The sequence below is a fragment of the Mustelus asterias genome, chromosome 7 (genome assembly GCF_964213995.1).
Source record: "Mustelus asterias chromosome 7, sMusAst1.hap1.1, whole genome shotgun sequence".
Lineage (NCBI taxonomy): Eukaryota > Metazoa > Chordata > Chondrichthyes > Carcharhiniformes > Triakidae > Mustelus > Mustelus asterias.
In genome coordinates, this window is record NC_135807.1 from 123,988,645 (window position 1) to 124,006,829 (window position 18,185).

An 18,185-nucleotide genomic window follows, 5' to 3' on the forward strand; every position below is an offset into this window, starting at 1 on the left:
CGTTTGAGAATTAATAAGTTTAAACCAGACCTGCCTATAAAATGCTTTTGCCAGGTAGCAAGACTCAGATTCCAAGAAAGAAAACTGAAGTAGAAATTTATTTTGATGTTCTTTCTGGACAGCTGCACTGAAAGGTTCACTTACTCATCATCTCGAAGAAGGTGAAGCTTAATTTCAAAAACCGGTTTATAGGCCGTACACTCCTAAGGATTGTACAAATAGGGGTCAGATGAATTATGTAAGCTGTTTGTTCCTGGATACCACACGTACACTCAAAATAACATTATACTGTAGATAAAGGTTGTTACAGTTTCAGATTTTAAGAACATTTTACTCTTTTCAGCAGGAGTACATACAGGCCACGCCATTTTATTCTGGGAGGCAATAGCACTGAAAGACTCTATATTAAGCCCTATATTATGTATCTGCAACAATTGAATAATCACTCCAGCGGCAGTAATCTGCATTTCCAAGTCAACAGATTTGTGCTGTATAAAATTCTCTTCAAAGTCTTTGACATTATTGTATAGACAATAGATTGATAGACTAAGTCCCCAAAATTACAAAAAGCGCTGGAAAATCTCAGCAGGTCTGACAGCATCTGTGGGGAGAATAGAGCCAACATTTCAAGTCTGAATGACCCTTCGTCAGAGCCCTAAGGGTCATCTAGATACGAAACGTTGGCTCTATTTTCTCTCCCCACAGATGCTGTCAGACCTGCTGAGATTTCCAGCATTTTCTGTTTCAGATTTCCAGCATCCGCAGTATTCTGCTTTTACCCCATAATTACAAGCCTCCCATTAATCAGATTTCAAAGCTATTGCTTTTAAACTCTTCCTGTATCAAAATGATTGTTCTATTAATTTCATGCTTCATACAACATCCACTTAGTAGAAAAGATGTCAAAAATACAAAACCGATTGTGCAGAAAGGTGCAGAGAACTTGAGCAGACTTGCAAATCCTCAACGTAAAACCAATGAGTGCTTTTCAATTTTGCTTTAAAAAGTACTCCCAATTCAATCAAGGAATTTAGGCAACTTCTTCTGATTAGCAATTGACATGAAAAACAATTTAAACTAATGAAGCCCCGGGGTAACAAAAAAAGAGTGTTCTTTCCAATGTTCAGGTTGGAAACACCTAACGTTCTCTTGCTTCAGTCACCAGAGTACACTTTGTGGAGTTAATCCTTGTTCTGAGGACGTACATTGGAACTGGACTTTGCAAGATTAATACAGCTCATTTTATTCTGGAAGGCACTAGCGCTGAAAGGACAAGTTGTTCTTTGAAGTTACGATAAAGCTTTCAATGAAACTTCAACTGAAGTTAATGATCCAAAGCAATATCCTATTGGGGAAAGGTTGCATGTCAATGATGTGTGCTACGCTCTCCCAACTGTCCGACCAGTCATCTATGCATTCAAGTAGGACCACACCACTAACGCAAAAGCCATGGTCTTACCGGCTCGTCCTGCGGTCAGTGAGCCGGTAAGATAGGGTGAGGCGTGAAAAATCAGGATCGTGCCTGGTTTTTCACCTCTCGCGATCTTATGGGACTGAATTGCCGGCAAAATCAGCTATTTAAATATTTCTGACATGTGTTATTATCGAGTCCTGGATGCTATCATCACAGGGAACGATCGATGATGAGTCCCAATGTCCGTGGGGGATAGTCTGGGGGGGGGAGGGGGGGGGGGGCAGGAGATCTCCCAGTATACTCAGATCAGGATGCCTGCGCAATGGCACCCCCTACTGGAGCTCAGCAGCCGGCTTCACCAATGAGCTTAGGCACTGCGCCGCCCCCCCCCCGGTTTGCTGGCGAGAATCGCAACCTGGCACTTCTTTTTAACTAAGTGCCAAACGACGGTGACTGGGAACTCACCCAAAAATTCTGCCAAAGGAAAGAATGGACTCCCTTTTTTAAAATCTGCAACTGGAAAGACATTGCTAGATTTCAGTGATGAATCGCTTCATTAAGCAAAGACACTTAATATCTTCAAGTAAGGTGCAGGTTGTGAGGCTTCACTGCATTCACCTTTCTATTAAGAAAATCATTTAGAACAATGCTGATTGGAGCACACACTGACATAATTGAAATTGCTGCCGGATAGAATTTAGAAACACGGGCTGAACCAATAGGAAAATGTAAAAAATTGTGCCGAATACATTCAGAACGTTCCTTTTGCCGATTTTCTCCCTTCATCAAGGCAATAATTTCTGCTGCTGGACAGCTTCACACGAGTACCAGCTTCTCTCTGCTCTGACAAAGTGACCATTCAACATGCAGTGGGTGTTCACAGGCTATTCGCCATGGCGGCTATAGTTGTAATTGAGACTATCCCAAAGCATCTACACATATACTTTTGCAGCAAGGGTCAATGACTAGTAACGGGGAGCAGAAACCTTGGGATGATTTTTAATTCTATACCTCAAGGCCAAAACTGTGGCGCTGCCAACTTGAATTCGGGAATTAAGCACAGAACAGGAACGTATAGCTTGGCAGTCACTAGCTTTGTACATTTTACCATAAAAGGAAGCAACTCTAAACATTCAATTAAAAACAAAGATATCAGTAAAATAGCTCTTCATGGTGACATACTGAGGGAGGTAGAGGCATAGTGACAGTCAGGGGAGGCAATGGCCAAGTGGTATTATCGTTAGACTATCCAGAAATTGAACACTCAGCTAGTGTTCTGGGGACCCAGGTTCAAATCCCGCCACGGCAGATGGTGGAATTTGAATTCAATTTTTAAAAATCTGGAATTAAGAATCTACTGATGACCGTGAAACCATTGTTGATTGTCAGAAAAATCCATCTGGTTCAGTAATGCCTTTTAGGGAAGGAAATCTGCTGTCCTTACCCAGTCTGGCCTACATGTGACTGGTTTACCCCAGTCCAACGCCGGCATCTCCACATCATGACTACATGTGACTCCACAGCCACTGCAATGTGGTTGCCTCTCAACTGCCCTCGGGCAACTAGGGTTGGGCAATAAATGCTGGCCAGCCAGTGATGCCCATGTCCCATGAATGAATAATATTCCAGAGACCCAGTGTAATGTTCTGGGGACCTGGGTTTGAATCCCACCAGTGCAGATGGTAAAATATTAATTAAATGAAAACCTGGAATTAAAAGTATTAGGAAAGGAAATCTGCCATTCTTACCTGGCCTATCAGATCCACAGCAATCTCAATTCTTAAATATCCCTGAGCTGGGGCATGGGCAATAAGTGTTGGCATGGGTCAACAATGCCCACATCCTACAAACAGGTTTTTTAAAATGCAATTGAATTGAGAAAATCTTGACTGGTATACTGTGATGAAAGCTTACATTTAAAGCTTCTGATGTCAGTCTTTTTAAGCATGGCTTTGATCCAATGTTAGGATTCACAAAGGAAATTGTCAAAAATGAAAAGCTACTCTCAGTTTTATTATTCAATTGATCTTTCCGACATGGACGATTTTAACTTCATCATAACCAATTTAATGTTTGCTATGATCAGAATGCGTAGCACACCTTAATTATTCCTCTAATACTCACACAAAGACAATTTTTTTTTGTGGGACATGGGTGTCGCTGGCTGGCCAGCATTTATTGCCCATCCCTAGTCACCCTTGAACTGAGTGGTTTGCTAGGCCATTTCAAAGGGCAGTTGAGAGTCAACCACATTGCTGTGGATCTGGGATTATATGTAGACCAGACCAGGTAAGGAAGGTAAATTCCCTTCCCTAAAGGACATTAGTGAATCAGATGGGTTTTACCGACAATGGTTTTATGGTCAGCAGTAGGTTCTTAATTCCAGATATTTTTTGAATTCAAATTCCACCATCTGCAATGGCAGGATTCAAACCCAGGTCCCCTGAACAAAGCTCAAAGAACTTTGCCAAAGGGTCATCTGAACTCGAAACGTTGGCTCTTTTCTCTCCTTACAGATGCTGCCAGACCTGTTGAGATTTTCCAGCATTTTCTCTTTTGGTCCGCAGAACATTAGCTGAGTTTCTGGATTAATAGTGCAGTGATAATGCCACTAGGCCATCACCTCCCTTTGGTATTGGGCGAGTCAAACTGTGAAAGAAAGCAGCTTCGCTGCTGTTCTTACCTGGTTTAACTGACCCAGGTCTACCCTTGGTTCGTCCTCAAAAAGACTGAAGAAGTGAGCCACGTACATCCAAAAGACTGCAAAGGAAGTGAGCCACGTACATCCTTGGCTGTACATGAAGACGTTGGGATGTTCCCAACCTTTATCGAGAGACAAAAGCACCAGCCCACTAAGAAAATACCCCCATCAAGAGCTGAAATTTCTAATATTGACTGCGAAAATCAGCTCTTTGCATTTAAGGCAGCAAAGAAGAAAGTCAGCACTTCAGGAACAGGTCCTTAAAATGGATCTATTCCCCAGGACAGTATTCATTAAAGTTTGTTTAAAATGGGGTGTGGTGTACCCAAATTGTTGCAATCAATTGCTGGCTCAACAATAAAGAAGTGTGCAATCATGCTGGAATTGGGTGGTATGATTTGCCAGGGTGCTCCTGTCAGATTGTGTAATATGAGCTCACTGAGCAGACGTTGTGGTTGTCACAACAGATATCTGCGTTCTCTAGTGTTTAAACAAAATAGAAAACAGAACCAGCAGACATTCAACTCCAAATCGCAACCATTGATAAAAACCACAAGCACCAATGAAAAAACATTGGCGTCTCATTCACACTGAACAAGAGCACATCTGATTGTTTTTAAATGGAAGGATATGCTTCTGAAACGCATAGAAATTCTTCCACGAAGCAAAAGAATTCAGATGGTATTTTGCGAAACAATCCAAGCGATTTCCAATTAAAGAAAGCGGCAACGAGAAGGTGATGGTTTTAAGATTGATTGTTGTTGCTTGCTGGCCAATCATAATGGGGCGGCAAGGTGGCACAGTGGTTAGCACTGCTGCGCCTCACAGCACCAGGAACCCTGGTTCAGTTCCGGCCTCGGGTGACATTCTCCCCGTGTCTGCGTGGGTTTCCTCCAGGTGCTCCAGTTTCCTCCCACACTCCAAAGATGTGCTGGTTAGGTCGACTGGCCATGATAAGTTGCCCCGTAGTCTCAGGGGGACTAAGACTGTAAATATGTGGGGTTACTGGGATGGGACCTGGGTGGGATTGTTGTCAGTGCAGGCTCGATGGGTCAAATGGCCTCCATCTGCACTGTAGATTCTTTGATTCTATAATTAATCATCATTTTGTGGTCATCTTAATAATTATTCCTAGCTTTAACTGGATAATGAGTAATGGAAAATACAACATGTATTACATTAATTATCACAGAAGTGGTTTGTTTTAAATATGCAGATTTCATGTTCTGTGAAAAAGAAACAATGCTGAACAATTCTATAATGGATGGTTGGTTCTGAGTGCACATTGAATCATTCCTAAATTTCCCCTATCCACAATTGTCGAGGGCTGATAAAGGTTCTGATGCCCCTGGAATGGACTGACTCCCTGCAGTGAATGGAAACTTGCAGAAATTCCCAAACACAGGAGAAAGGATGGTCTAAGTCCACAACTCCCACCTGGCACATTCAGCTTCCTTTGTTCATTCCACTCCCTCATGAGACTTGTTTAAATTGCTATTTGTTGTGACGCCTCACCATCCTGGACCAAGGATAAAAATTGCTGCTCACATAGTCATTAAGGAAACCTTGCCCTCTGATTTCCAGTTCCAATTTACAGAAACATTGTGAATATTTTATATTGAGCCCGCAATCCACCACAATCTCAAGCCAAACTAATGCCCACATCGCTCGCTTGAGTCAATCACAATATAACGGAAGGTGATCTTCATTCACCAATCTACAACAACTGAGGAGGGATAGGTTTGTCCACACTTTCAGAAGCCAAGATTGAGAGAATTCAGAGGTAGTTTGCCAGTATTCTCATCTGAGGTAAACGGTTGTTCTTTTGAATTGGAGGAAGGTACTTAGAGGGGCTCCCCATTGCTGAGTGTGAGGTCCACTGCTTTACTTGATCTATTTTAATGGCCCTGACGTGGATGCAGAGGCTCGATTTCAAAATCTGTAAGGAACACAAACTTAGAAAGCTTTATGAGCCACGAGAAGGATAGTGAGAGACTTAGAATGGATAAAGACAGGCTGGTAGAGTGAGCTGAATCGTGGCAGAGGGAATTCAACCCAGAGCGCGGTGGCACAGTGGTTAGCACTGCTGCCTCACAGCGCCGGGACCCGGGTTCAATTCCCAGTTTGAGTCACTGTGTGTGTGGGGTCGGCACATTCTCCCCGTGTCTGTGTGGGTTTCCTCCGGGTGCTCCGGTTTCCTCCCACAGTCCAAAGACGTGCGGATCAGGTGCATTGGCCATGCTAAATTCTCCCTCAGTGTACCCAAACAGGAGCCGGAGTGTGGCGACTAGGGGGTTTTCACCGTAACTTCATTGCAGTGTAAGCCTACTTGTGACACCAACGAATAAGCTAAAGTTACACACTTTGGTAAGAATAATAAAAAACAACACAAAATAAAGAGCACAATTCTGAAGGGCGTGCAGGACCAGACAGGTCCTGAGGGTGGTTGTGTGTGCACAGGTGGCAGGACAAGTTGAGAAAGTGGTTAAGATACAAAAAAGCCTGGGCTTTATTAAAGGAGATCGAGTGCAAAAGTAAAGCAGTGACGGTGAACTTTTATAAAGCATTGTGATTTGTCCTCATTTACGATTATGTCCTAATGGGCACCACACTTTGGGAAGGGTGTGAACACATCTGGATGGGCTGAAGGACTTCAGTTACATGGATAGATCAGAGAAACCCAGGCTGTTCTCCTTCTAAAAGGAAACATTGATGTGGTGTTGGACTGAAGTGTTCTGAAGGGTCTGGACAGGGGGGGGGGAAATTGTTCCGTCGGAAGAAGAGAACCAGAGGGCTCCCAATTTCAGGTGATTAGTAAAACAAAGCAACACAAATAGGAGGATTTTTTTTTACAACACAGCAAGTGGCTAGTATCTGGATTGCACAGCCTGAGAGCGTGCTGGAAGAGGTTTCAATCAGAGTTTTCAAAAAGGAATTGGATAATTATCTGAAGAAAAAAAAATTGCAGGACTCCAGGAGGACAGAATGGCACTCGCAGTGCTGCTTTGGGCAATAAATTCTAGCCAGTCAGCGGCACCTATATCCCATAAATGAATAAAAAATAAATCAGTCTCTCTTTTCCTCACTCCGACCCTCACCCCAACTTGCCAGATCTTAGCCTAAACAATGCAATATGGGTGGATGAACTTGCTTCTCAAAATGCTCAAAAATGCTCATGTTTAAAGGGATTACAATACACTTGGAAAGATCAAACCCAAAACTTTGCAGTTCCATTAATAGATATGCAGCTAATCCTTTAGCAGAAGCTGAATGCTCTGTTTTAAATTTTAATGCCTCATTCTCCTTAAGTACAGTTCTAAAGGATTGTTTGTATTTTAAATGTCAGAGAGGAGGCAATCTTCATCTCAATTTCACCTCCGCAGCCTGACAAATTTAATAAAACTATTTAATCATTACAAATGGAATCAGGCAAGAGATGAATGGGAACACAGAGAACATTGTGTATTTGTCTGTTCGACAATTACACTGTTTTTGTGGAAGTTCGCTTCATTTTTTAAGGGTTTAAAGATCATTTTCTCACCATTTTCTTTCAAGATTGCATACTAGATTTTGCCCTTAAAGTCAAATCAAAGCTGGCAGCCCTCTCGATATTTAAGATGCTGGACTGGGAAATGGTTTTTCTAACAGCCCGGAGGTCATTCAGCTTAAATCAATTGATACCAAAAAGGCATAGTCTCACGTTTAAGAATTCAGACATTGAGGTGGCCATATAAAGATCAACTGATGTTGTACTTTGCGCATACTCTCCTCCCAGCCACTAACCAACCCCTCTACAAACTAAGAAACACCACCAGCGCCTCTACTTTTTCAGGAGGCTAAGGAAATTCGGCACATCCGCTACGACTCTCATCACTTTTTACAGATGCACCACAGAAACAACCTTTCCAGATGTATCACAGCTTGGTGTGGTTCCTGCTCCGACCAAGATCATAAGAAACTACAAAGGATTGTGAACAAAGCCCAGTCCATCACGCAAACCAGCCTCCCATCCATTGACTCTGTCTACACTTCTCACTGCCTTGGAAAAGCAGCCAGCATAATTAAGGACCCCACACACCCCGGACATTCTCTCTTCCACCTTCTTCCGTCGGGAAAAAGATACAAAAGTCTGAGATCACGTAGCAACCAACTCAAGAACAGCTTCTTCCCTGCTGCCATCAGACTTTTGAATGAACCTACCTTATAGAGTCATAGAGATTTAGAGCATGGAAACAGGCCCTTCGGCCCAACTTGTCCATGCCGCCCTTTTTTTTAAAAAAAACCCCTAAGCTAATCCCAATTGCCCGCATTTGGTCCATATCCCTCTTTACCCATCTTATCCATGTAACTATCTAAATGCTTTTTAAAAGATAAAATTGTACCCGCCTCTACTACCTCTGGCAGCTTGTTCCAGACACTCACCACCCTCTGTGAGAAAAAATTGCCCCTCTGGACACTTTTGTATCTCTCCCCTCTCACCTTAAACCTATGCCCTCTAGTTTTAGACTCCCCTATATTGAGTTGATCTTTCTCTACACCCTAGCTATGACTGTGACACTACATTCTGCATCCTCTCCTTTCCTTCTCCACCATTTACTCTGCGAACGGTATGTTTTGTCTGTATAGCGCACAGAAAATAATACTTTTCACTGTATCCCAGTACATGTGACAATAATAAATCGAATCCAATTATATCAAATCAAAAAAGTACAGCTATATCTATTTGTGTATAAAGGAACATGTTAACTGACATCATTTAATGTACCTTTATACTAAAACCCAGATACACCCTGATGGTTTCGCAACCATTCTAGCACATCCATTTTCATTTTCCATTCTAAAAAAGTACGAGCAAGCTTTCCATGCCAGAAGCCTACTTACCTTCAACTGGGAGATTTACATTTCCTTCATCCTCAGTTCAGTCACCAGCCTCTCCACCCATGTTGCCCCCCCCTGCCCCGCCACTCCACCCCGACAAACTCACCAACCATCTCTCCTCCCCACCTCGATCACCACTAACCCACCAACCCCTCCCCTACCACTAACGACCCTGGAAATGGCAGGCTGGGTAAAGAGTATTTGCACATAGATACGCTCTCTCAAGATACATGTACTCCTCCTGGAATGTATACTCAGCTTAAAACAAAATGGATCAGGTGGAAATAAGGATTTTTTTTAAAGTACTGCTGCTGTGACTGGGAACGCTGCACTTGTAGGCGGATTCTATTTGTAATGCTGTTTTTAAACAGATCCTAGCCTCTCAATGGCGTCTCATTTTACAGTTTAAATTATATTAGAAATGACCTCATTTATTCTTCTAGTAAAATTGTGCCCCTCTCAAATTATATACACCAGTAAACGCTGCATTGCGATAGCTCTAATACTGTCGGCACCTTCACAAAAGGGAGGCAACTCCTCCAGCAGATCCCAGCACCACAGGAAGAGCCTTGAAATTAAAAAAACACTTAAGTCAAAGAAATCAACCTTGGAACATCACTGACGATGATAAATAGAAATGAATCCCAGTTTAGAGAGGCAGAGAAAATTAACGTGGATTTTTTCCCAGATGTTTCGAATTATACAAGGGCAATAAAATAATAATTAAAAAAAATTATTCAAGGATAATTGCCGATAATTTTCCCTGGCTGAACAAACACAAGTTTAGGATTGGTGCCAGATATAATCGGACAGCTGGAAGATATTTGGCCGGGAGGGAAAGAGAGCAGAGAAGTAGGACTAATCAGGTAGCTCATTCAAAGAGCAAGCACAGTCACAATGGGCCCAATGGCCTCATTCTGTAAAATTCTGTGCTTCGAAGTTTAATGATTGTGTACATGTTTGAATGCATGTCTTTGGTCCAATATCATACTGTAAACTTGATTGTATTTATTATTATTGTCACAAGTAGGCTTACATCAACATGGCAATGTGAAAATCTCCTAATCGCCACACTCCGGCGCCTATTCGGGGACACGGAGGGAGAATTTAGCATGGCCAATGCACCTAACCAGCACATCTTTGGACTGTGGTGGGAAACTGGAGCACCCAGAAAAACCCTCGTGGACGCGGGGAGAACATGCAAACTCCGCACAGACAGTCACCCAAGCCGCAAATCGAACCTGGGTCCCTGGCGCTGTGAGGGAACACTGCTAACCAACCACTGTGCCACACCATTTTTTGATGGATGCAATTTTGCAGTACTGAATGGAAAGGTCGCTACGTTTATTAGGAGGCTGAAAACAATCAGAAATGCGTTAAATTGAACATGTATTGAATGCTGTGGATCAAAAAAAATAAATTTAGCTCTATCAAAATTTTGTGAGCCACTATCACTGTCTAACCACCAACCTCTAATTATGCTTTAAGATTCACTCATTCGTCCCTTCTTTGGCACTGTAGTCTGATGCATTTACCAATAGCAGGACAACTAATGTTGCTTCTGGACTGTTAGAACTGTCATAATTGTTGACATCTAAGATAATACAAAAAGGGAAAGTAATTGGCAAAAGATATTGCTACAAAGTTGAGTAGAATGTTAGAATTTGGTGTTTGGAAAATAAGAAAGAATTGTAAAATGCTAAGAGGTGAAAGTATTGCATGCTCCCTTTTAAAAGGTGGTGTTTTTTCTGTGCTTAGAAAGTTAAAAAAAGTGCAAGTACATAAACATTCGTATCGGAAGGCCAAGCAGCATGGTTGCCTTGGTAACAGGCTTTTTGAATTTTTTTCAATTCAACCAGTTTAAATCAAGCACTTGGATACCAGCAGCCTATTAGATTTAAATTTGATGTTTTGGTATCCAAAGATGTGCAGGTTAGGTTGATTGGCCAGGTTAAAAATTGCCCCTTAGAGTCCTGAGATGCGGGGATTAGCGGGTAAATATGTGGGGGTAGGGCCTGGGTGGGATTGTGGTCGGTGCAGACTCGATGGGCCGAATGGCCTCCTTCTGCACTGTAGGGTTTCTATGTTTCTATGTAACCTGGGACCAATCCTATTGTGGGGGACGTTGATATGTCATCACAAGTATAAAAGAAGAGGGCAGCGGGACAATAAGCAGAGAGGGCAACTGCCATCACCCAGAGTAACAGCCTCATCCATGTCTGAGAGAAAACTCCATCCTGATGGCGGAGGTACCAAAGAAGACAGAAGTTCCGGGCAGAAGAATCAACAGAGAAAGCCCAGAATATTCCGGAAGACACCATACCAGGTTGTAATTACGAGACTGACTAAAATTCTATTTCTTCGTTAATAAGCGGGAATTGTGTTTATCTAAACAGCATTCCATTAGAATCATCTTTTATTTGGCTTGTTAATAGTTTAGTTAACTTGTTCACTGTTAGATAAATAAATTATTACTTATTGACTTTAAACAGAGCATCAGGGAGTTATTTTGTTTAACCACTAAAAGTTGCTGAAGCGCAGATCGTTGCACTTCACACTCACTTTAGTAGATTATGAGGTGAGGTACTCCTTGGTTGGGTGTTGGTTCTCGGGGGCGGGCGGAATCCACCTCCGCTTTGGTACCAATATAAACATTGCAGGCACAGTAAAAACTCATGAAATGATTAAGCGTTGCTGTCACTGTGGCAGTTGTTCTGCAACTGAAGGACAAATTTTCCTCACAGATTCATGTTTTCTGATAATTTACCATCTTCTCCCTCGTGTTGCACTGTTCTGAAGATTCAAATAACGCTTCCCGAGTTTTTTTTTTATTGCCCATCAGGTGTGAAATGCAAGTGGCAGCTGGCTAAAACGTGAATTTCATTTGGCATTGTCGCTACGAGGCCCAAGCCCCTGCAGGGTTAGGTACATCAAAAGGAGGTGTGCGCTTGAACCTGGAAAATTATACCAGTCTCGGCTTCCAATACCATTTCCCAACACGATGCACTCGATTGAAAATAAATAATCCACTTTGGAGAGGAAACACAACTCTTTCATAACGAACGATAACATTAAGACAACTCTAGCCCTTTAAAGCTAGATTTGCTGCAATCTGCACGATTGTACACTGGGCAACAAATCAAAAACAAAATGCACAAATTAAACCCAACAGCTGCTGTACACGTCACGGCAACCCTGCGAAGCTCAACGTGACATCAAAGCAACTGGAAAAAAAAACCATAAACTGCCAAAACACCATCAGCAAACACAAGGTTAAGCACGGAACGTTAGGACCACGTTAGCATGCCAAAGCACAAAAACAAATCTTGCCAACTGCTGGGATTTTGAACAGGTGTATCCACAAACAAAAGCAACCTGCATCACCTGCTGCAGCCTGTTCCCTCCACTTCCTGCTTACGGGAATCTGGGCTCTGGGGTAGCGGTGTCCGGGGGTTGCTATAAATTCAAATACAAGCACCACATTTTGTTAACCGTTTCTTCCGGCAAGTACAAAAGAAATGCATTTTTCAAACTTTAGAAACGCAACTCGCTACAGTCCCCTGCCATTCTCTCCACCCTCCGCCCCCCCCCCCCCCCCACCCGCCCCGCCCCATCCTCTCCCCCACTGTAAATCGACAGGACACATACTGCAGGGAGAAAGGCATGACACTGTATTCCAAAACCTCTCACTGTGACGTTCATAGCGTCATCATAAAATCCCTACAGTGCAGAAGGAGGCCATTTGGCCCATCGAGCCTGCACCAGCAACAATCCCAACGAATGCCCATCTCCGTAACCCCACATATTTAGCCTGCTAATACCCCCTGACACTAAGGGACAACGTAGCACGGCCAATCAATCTAATCCGCTCGTCTTTGGACTCCCATCTCCTGGGTTGCAAGTACGGAAATCAAATTGGCTTTCATCATTGAGTCAATTCTATTGTTCCACAGACATGATTCATACAGTCCTCCAGCAAGAGGTGGGTTCAGGACTCCAGTTTAACAGCAGTTAACTACCTGGACAATGCAGTGCGGTCTCAATCAGCTTAACTTGCACTGGTTTGGTGCAAAGTGCTGCCAGTCAAGGAGCTTCAAAAGCGAATGATGCCAGTTCAGGAGTCAGAAGTAAACAGATGCCACTTTCAGCCACCAATAGGGCACAGTAAGAAGTCTCACAATACCGGGTTAGAGTCCAATGGGTTTATTCGGAATCACGAGCTTTCGGAGCGCTGTTCTGAAAGCTCGTTGTTCCAAATAAACCTGTTGGACTTTAACCTGGTGTTGTGAGACTTCTTACTGTGTCCACCTCAGTCCAATGGCGACATCTCCACATTATCAATAAGGTATGCTGAGTAAGCTAAAGTTTTCAGTTTATTTAGTAGTGTCACAAGTAGGCTTACATTAACACTGCAATGAAGTTACCGTGAAAATCCCCGAGTCGCCACACTCCGGCGCTTGTTCGGATACACTGAGGGAGAATTTAGCATGGCCAATGCACCTAATCAGCACGTCTTTCAGGCTGTGGAAGGAAACCCACGCAGACACGGGGAGAACGTACAGACTTCGCACAGACAGTGACCCAAGCTGGGACTCGAACCCAGATACATGGTGCTGTGAGGCAGCAGTGCTAACCACCACACCGCCACAATCTGTTCAAACTGTGGGTTCAATTGGGACTGGTCGCTGCTTCCCATCAATTTCAATGATTCCCTTAAACCAGGAGACAAGAAAATGCTTCAAAATAAAACAGAACACTATCTTTTAATGCAACATGGAGAAGTGTGTCGCATTCTAGAGATCACCAATGCAGAGATGCCGTTCTGCCTACTAAATGCAGATAAAGTAATTAGATTTACGAGGAACTAAATTTGTCACATATTTTTCTTATTATGATGAATTGTAAATGTTAAAAATGCATCATCTCCAACTTGCATTGACATAGTGGTAACAGACAAGTGTTATCCGTCAAAATTTGATACCGGGCCCTCGAAGGATAAGCAATGAATATCGTGGCTTAAATGATGGACAAAAGTTGGCCAAATGCTTTTTCATAAATGCATGGAGGCGAATGTCCTCCAAGCTTCAGGCTCTCCACACCAAACTTGCATCAGTAAAGCCTTGTGGCAGTTCACCGCCCCTACCCCCCTACCCCCCTTTAATGCATTGGGCATTCACAACCTTTAACCTTCAGGCACTATTGGGAAATTCCCAGAATTTCCAATGGTTTCTGGACAACAGCAACTTGCATTATTTGCTAACTGCAGACATTCCAAGTTACTCCAAGGTGCACGTCTGTGCATATGCATTCTTGGCACCAATGAAGTTGCTCAGAGGGCTGAGGCTAGATATGTCAGTGTTTATTGTGTTACAAACACAACTCAAAACCTGCAGGTAAAAATCAGTCTCTTAAGACTTTCGAAACATATCCATTGGATACTATCCCAAATGACCCAAAAAGGATTGCACAGGCAGTCATATTCACTCCAGTGCAGAAGAAAACCTTACACTAACACAGCACCTCATTGGATATCACATTTTGCAATGCTTCACATAATGAATTACTTTGAAGGGTAGGGAGTGGTATACAAGTCAAACTTGGCAAAAGATTCATGTCCACCTTCCACAAGCAATGAAATGAAAACCAATCTGCTTTATTTTTGTGGAGCCGATGAAGACAGGGGAACAGGCCAGCATTATCAAGGAGTCTCCCAACACGTTTATGAAGAGTATTTAATACCCATTTATATAAATGAAGGGTATGCAGGGCTCGTCTCAGTACGACACAACACGTCAGCTTGGTAACACGAACACAAACCGGAAACATTCTGACCTTGCATCAAGAATGCCAGCAAAGTGAGGACTGAATGAAACTTCCATAGTAAGAGTTTTAACACCAGGTTAAAGTCCAACAGGTTTATTTGGTAGCAAATGCCATTAGCTTTCAGAGCGCTGCTCCTTCAGGAGCAAAGTGAAGACTGAATGAAACTTCCATAGTAAGAGTTTTAACACCAGGTTAAAGTCCAACAGGTTTATTTGGTAGCAAATGGCATTTGCTACCAAATAAACCTGTTGGGACTTTAACCTGTTGTTAAAACTCTTACTGTGTTTACCCCAGTCCAACGCCGGCATCTCCACATCATGAAACTTCCATCACAGATCTGGATGTCAGCAGCTGCTGGTTTCTTCCAGCAGGTTTTCCCACTGCATTTCGCCTGCCCCAAGTCACAAACTCACAAAGTGAATATTGTATGGCCAATGAAGCTGCTTCCCCAGCTAGACTTCAAAATAAAACCCAGGACAAATTTATTGGCATCGATTTACCTGGGATGTTGGTAATGAATTCACGCCCCTGCAAAGCATTGAAATAGAAAAATGTACCAAAAAAATCAACCAATTGTGGAGAGAAGTCAGTTCTCTCAAATTACTGCATAAACAACAGTTTAGATTATACAATCCTTTCAATGCAGCAAAACATCACAAGGTACTTCGGGGACTGTTTGGAACGCTAGCCATCTAGCTTTAATCATATGCTCCTTTTAAGCATACCTAGGAATCAATATGTCCTATTTATTTTGGTCTTCAACTGGAACAACAGTTGAAGCAAAATCCTGGAGCAAAGTGAAGCCTGCACCACACGTTGTGCTTGAAGAGCTTGCCACAGATTATTTCACAACGTGAGGTACAGGAGTAGTTGGTACCTGACTTCATTTGATGACTCTATGGCCTGACCCCCTTCTGATCAGAAGTGGGAAGAACTTGAATTTGATGGAAAAGTGCTCAGCAACTTTACAAGCTGACTCACTCTTTTTTAAAAAGGATACACACGATAATTTCTGCACCTTTGAACTAGGCTTTGACAGCTTGTGCATTGCCATGGTATCAGGAAAAATGATAGATCTAATCATAATGATATTGTACTGTCATAACATCTGCCAAAGAACTAAAACTAAAACACATGCCAGGACTCTGAAGCAAAGGCTCATTACATTTATACAGAAAATGCTGAAAAATCTCAGCAGGTCTGACAGCATCTGTGGGGAAAGAATAGAGCCAACGTTTTGAGCCTAAATGACCCTTCATCAGAGCTGAAATCCAGCATCCACAGTATTTTGCTTCTATCTCATTCCATTTATGTTAAGCGCACATACATGTCCTGCTACATGATGAATAGTTTAAGTTAACTCAGCTGGATACATTAAACATGTACGCGACAAAACACCTCTAATAACACGTTATAATGGTTTTGATAATGTCCTAGTTAATTTGATGCTTGGGAGTGCAAGAAATTAAATGTTTATAACATAAAAGATTTTTTTTAAAATTTGCTCATGGAATGGTAAGGCCAGTATTTATTGCCCATCCCTAATTGGTCTTCAGAGAGCATTGGTGAGCCATCTTCCTGAATGGCAGCAGTCCTTACCCGCAGTGCTATTAAGAAGGAGTGCCAGGTTTTCGATCCAGTGACAGTGAAGGAATGGCAGTCCCAAGTGAGGAAGGCAACTTGCAGGTGGTGGTGTTGCCGTGCATCTGGTGATGCTCGGTGGTAGAGGTCGCAGGTTTACAAAGTGCTGTCAAAGAAGACCTGGTGAATTGAAGATGGTACACAGTGTGCCAGCTGGGGAGGAAATGAGTGTTTAAGGTAGTGGATGAGACAGGATTAACCCCTCAGCATTATTAAGAAAATGGGCTGAAGATGCAGGATTAAATAGGAGAGATTTAGATCGCAGACAGAGTCAATTTTCTGCTCCCAAGTCAATTTGCAAAATCGGGAAAATTTCTCTGCAACAAGACTTGTGAGAAAGTGCCCTGAATCCTTGGATTTTCATCCTGGGTTGGGAGGAGTGGTACTAACTGGAGTCAGACCCATTGCCCCTGGGAACAGTGCAGAGGCAGCCAGAGGAGTTGCCAGAGGCAGGAAAAGACCCAGCTGAATGCTCTAGGACTTTGCCTACTAAAGAAACAAAAGATTCATTCCCCACATCACCTACACACTCCCCATGCCTCATCCATACCAACGCATGTCCGTGTGGGTTTCCTCCCACAGTCCGAAAGACGTGCTGGCTAGGTGGATTGGCCATGCTAAATTCTCCCGGAGTGTAGCCGAACAGGCTCCGGCATGTGGCAACTGGGGGGTTTTCACAGTAACTTTATGTAAACCTGCTTGTGACACTAACAAGTAAACTAAACCAAAAATGTAGTCAATAAGAGTTTGGTTAAAACAGGAGGTGGAGCTTCGCTGTTATTTACATGTGTATAGTGGTGGGGTGGCGGTTAGATAAATAAACCATGTTGTACTCATCATAGTGAGAAAAAGGGGGTGACAGACAGAGCCAGGAGTGGAACAGTATATTCCATTCTGGATGCTTCCTGCAAGCAAAGAACCCTTGGGTCACGTATAGTATGGTCCAAGATTTCGAATAAAATTGTTCTGAGGTACGAGATCAAAGACAGCATAGCGCATTTTAAATTTTTTAAAAACCAAATACCAAAATGTTTTCTTGTTAAAATGAGAATATATCACCATTGTTTTATTTTGCTTTACTTTTAAAAGATTTATTTTTAACAGTTTTAAGTATAAAACCTACGACTATTAAACTTTACTAACAATGATCGCACAGCCACTTGAATTACGCAGTCGATTTTTAAGTTACATACGGCTATCTGAAATGCCAATTCTTTGGTCGAAGGATAATTTTTAACCAGTGTATTTTCTGCCAATTATGATTGGGACACACTTCCAGGTTACCTCCCTCAGCTCCATCTCTAAGCACTCCCATTATAGTGTCGCAAGTCATACTGACTTGCCTGATGAGAAGCCAAAAGGACTCGCAACGTTAACTCTATTTCCTCTCCTTACAGATGCTGCCGGAGCTGCTGAGATTTTCCAGCATCCTCTGTTTTCGTTTCCGATTGCAGCATCGGCAGTATTTTTCTTATTACACCGACGTGTCTGTCTGTTGCACATTGCTCCTGCCTGCTCAGAAATCCTCAAGGTTTTCAGACTGATCTCTTTCTCTCAGGCCGATACGAAGCAACTTGACAAAAAATTGCAAAGCTTCTAAGTTATGTAATCAAACCAACCACATAAAGCAGCAATCAAAAACAAACCCTTTCTGTTCCAACTTACCTGTTTCTATTATATAACATTATCTCTAAACCCTTAAATATTGTGATCATGCAGGCAGAGTGT

General features: G+C 42.6%; 1 protein-coding gene across 2 annotated transcripts in view; it reads right to left on the reverse strand.

Moving 5' to 3' along the window:
* The window catches only part of tmem65 (transmembrane protein 65), a 61,631-nt gene that overhangs the window by 29,409 nt on the left and 14,037 nt on the right, over positions 1-18,185 (reverse strand). Inside the window, exon 2 of one of the 2 annotated variants that reach the window (XM_078216749.1) lies at positions 12,378-12,449. The exons of the other annotated variant lie outside the window; for it this stretch is intronic. Within the exon in view, the coding sequence (XP_078072875.1) occupies positions 12,378-12,449 (72 nt within the window). The remainder of the gene's footprint in view (positions 1-12,377; positions 12,450-18,185) is intronic. 2 annotated transcript variants of the gene reach the window in all.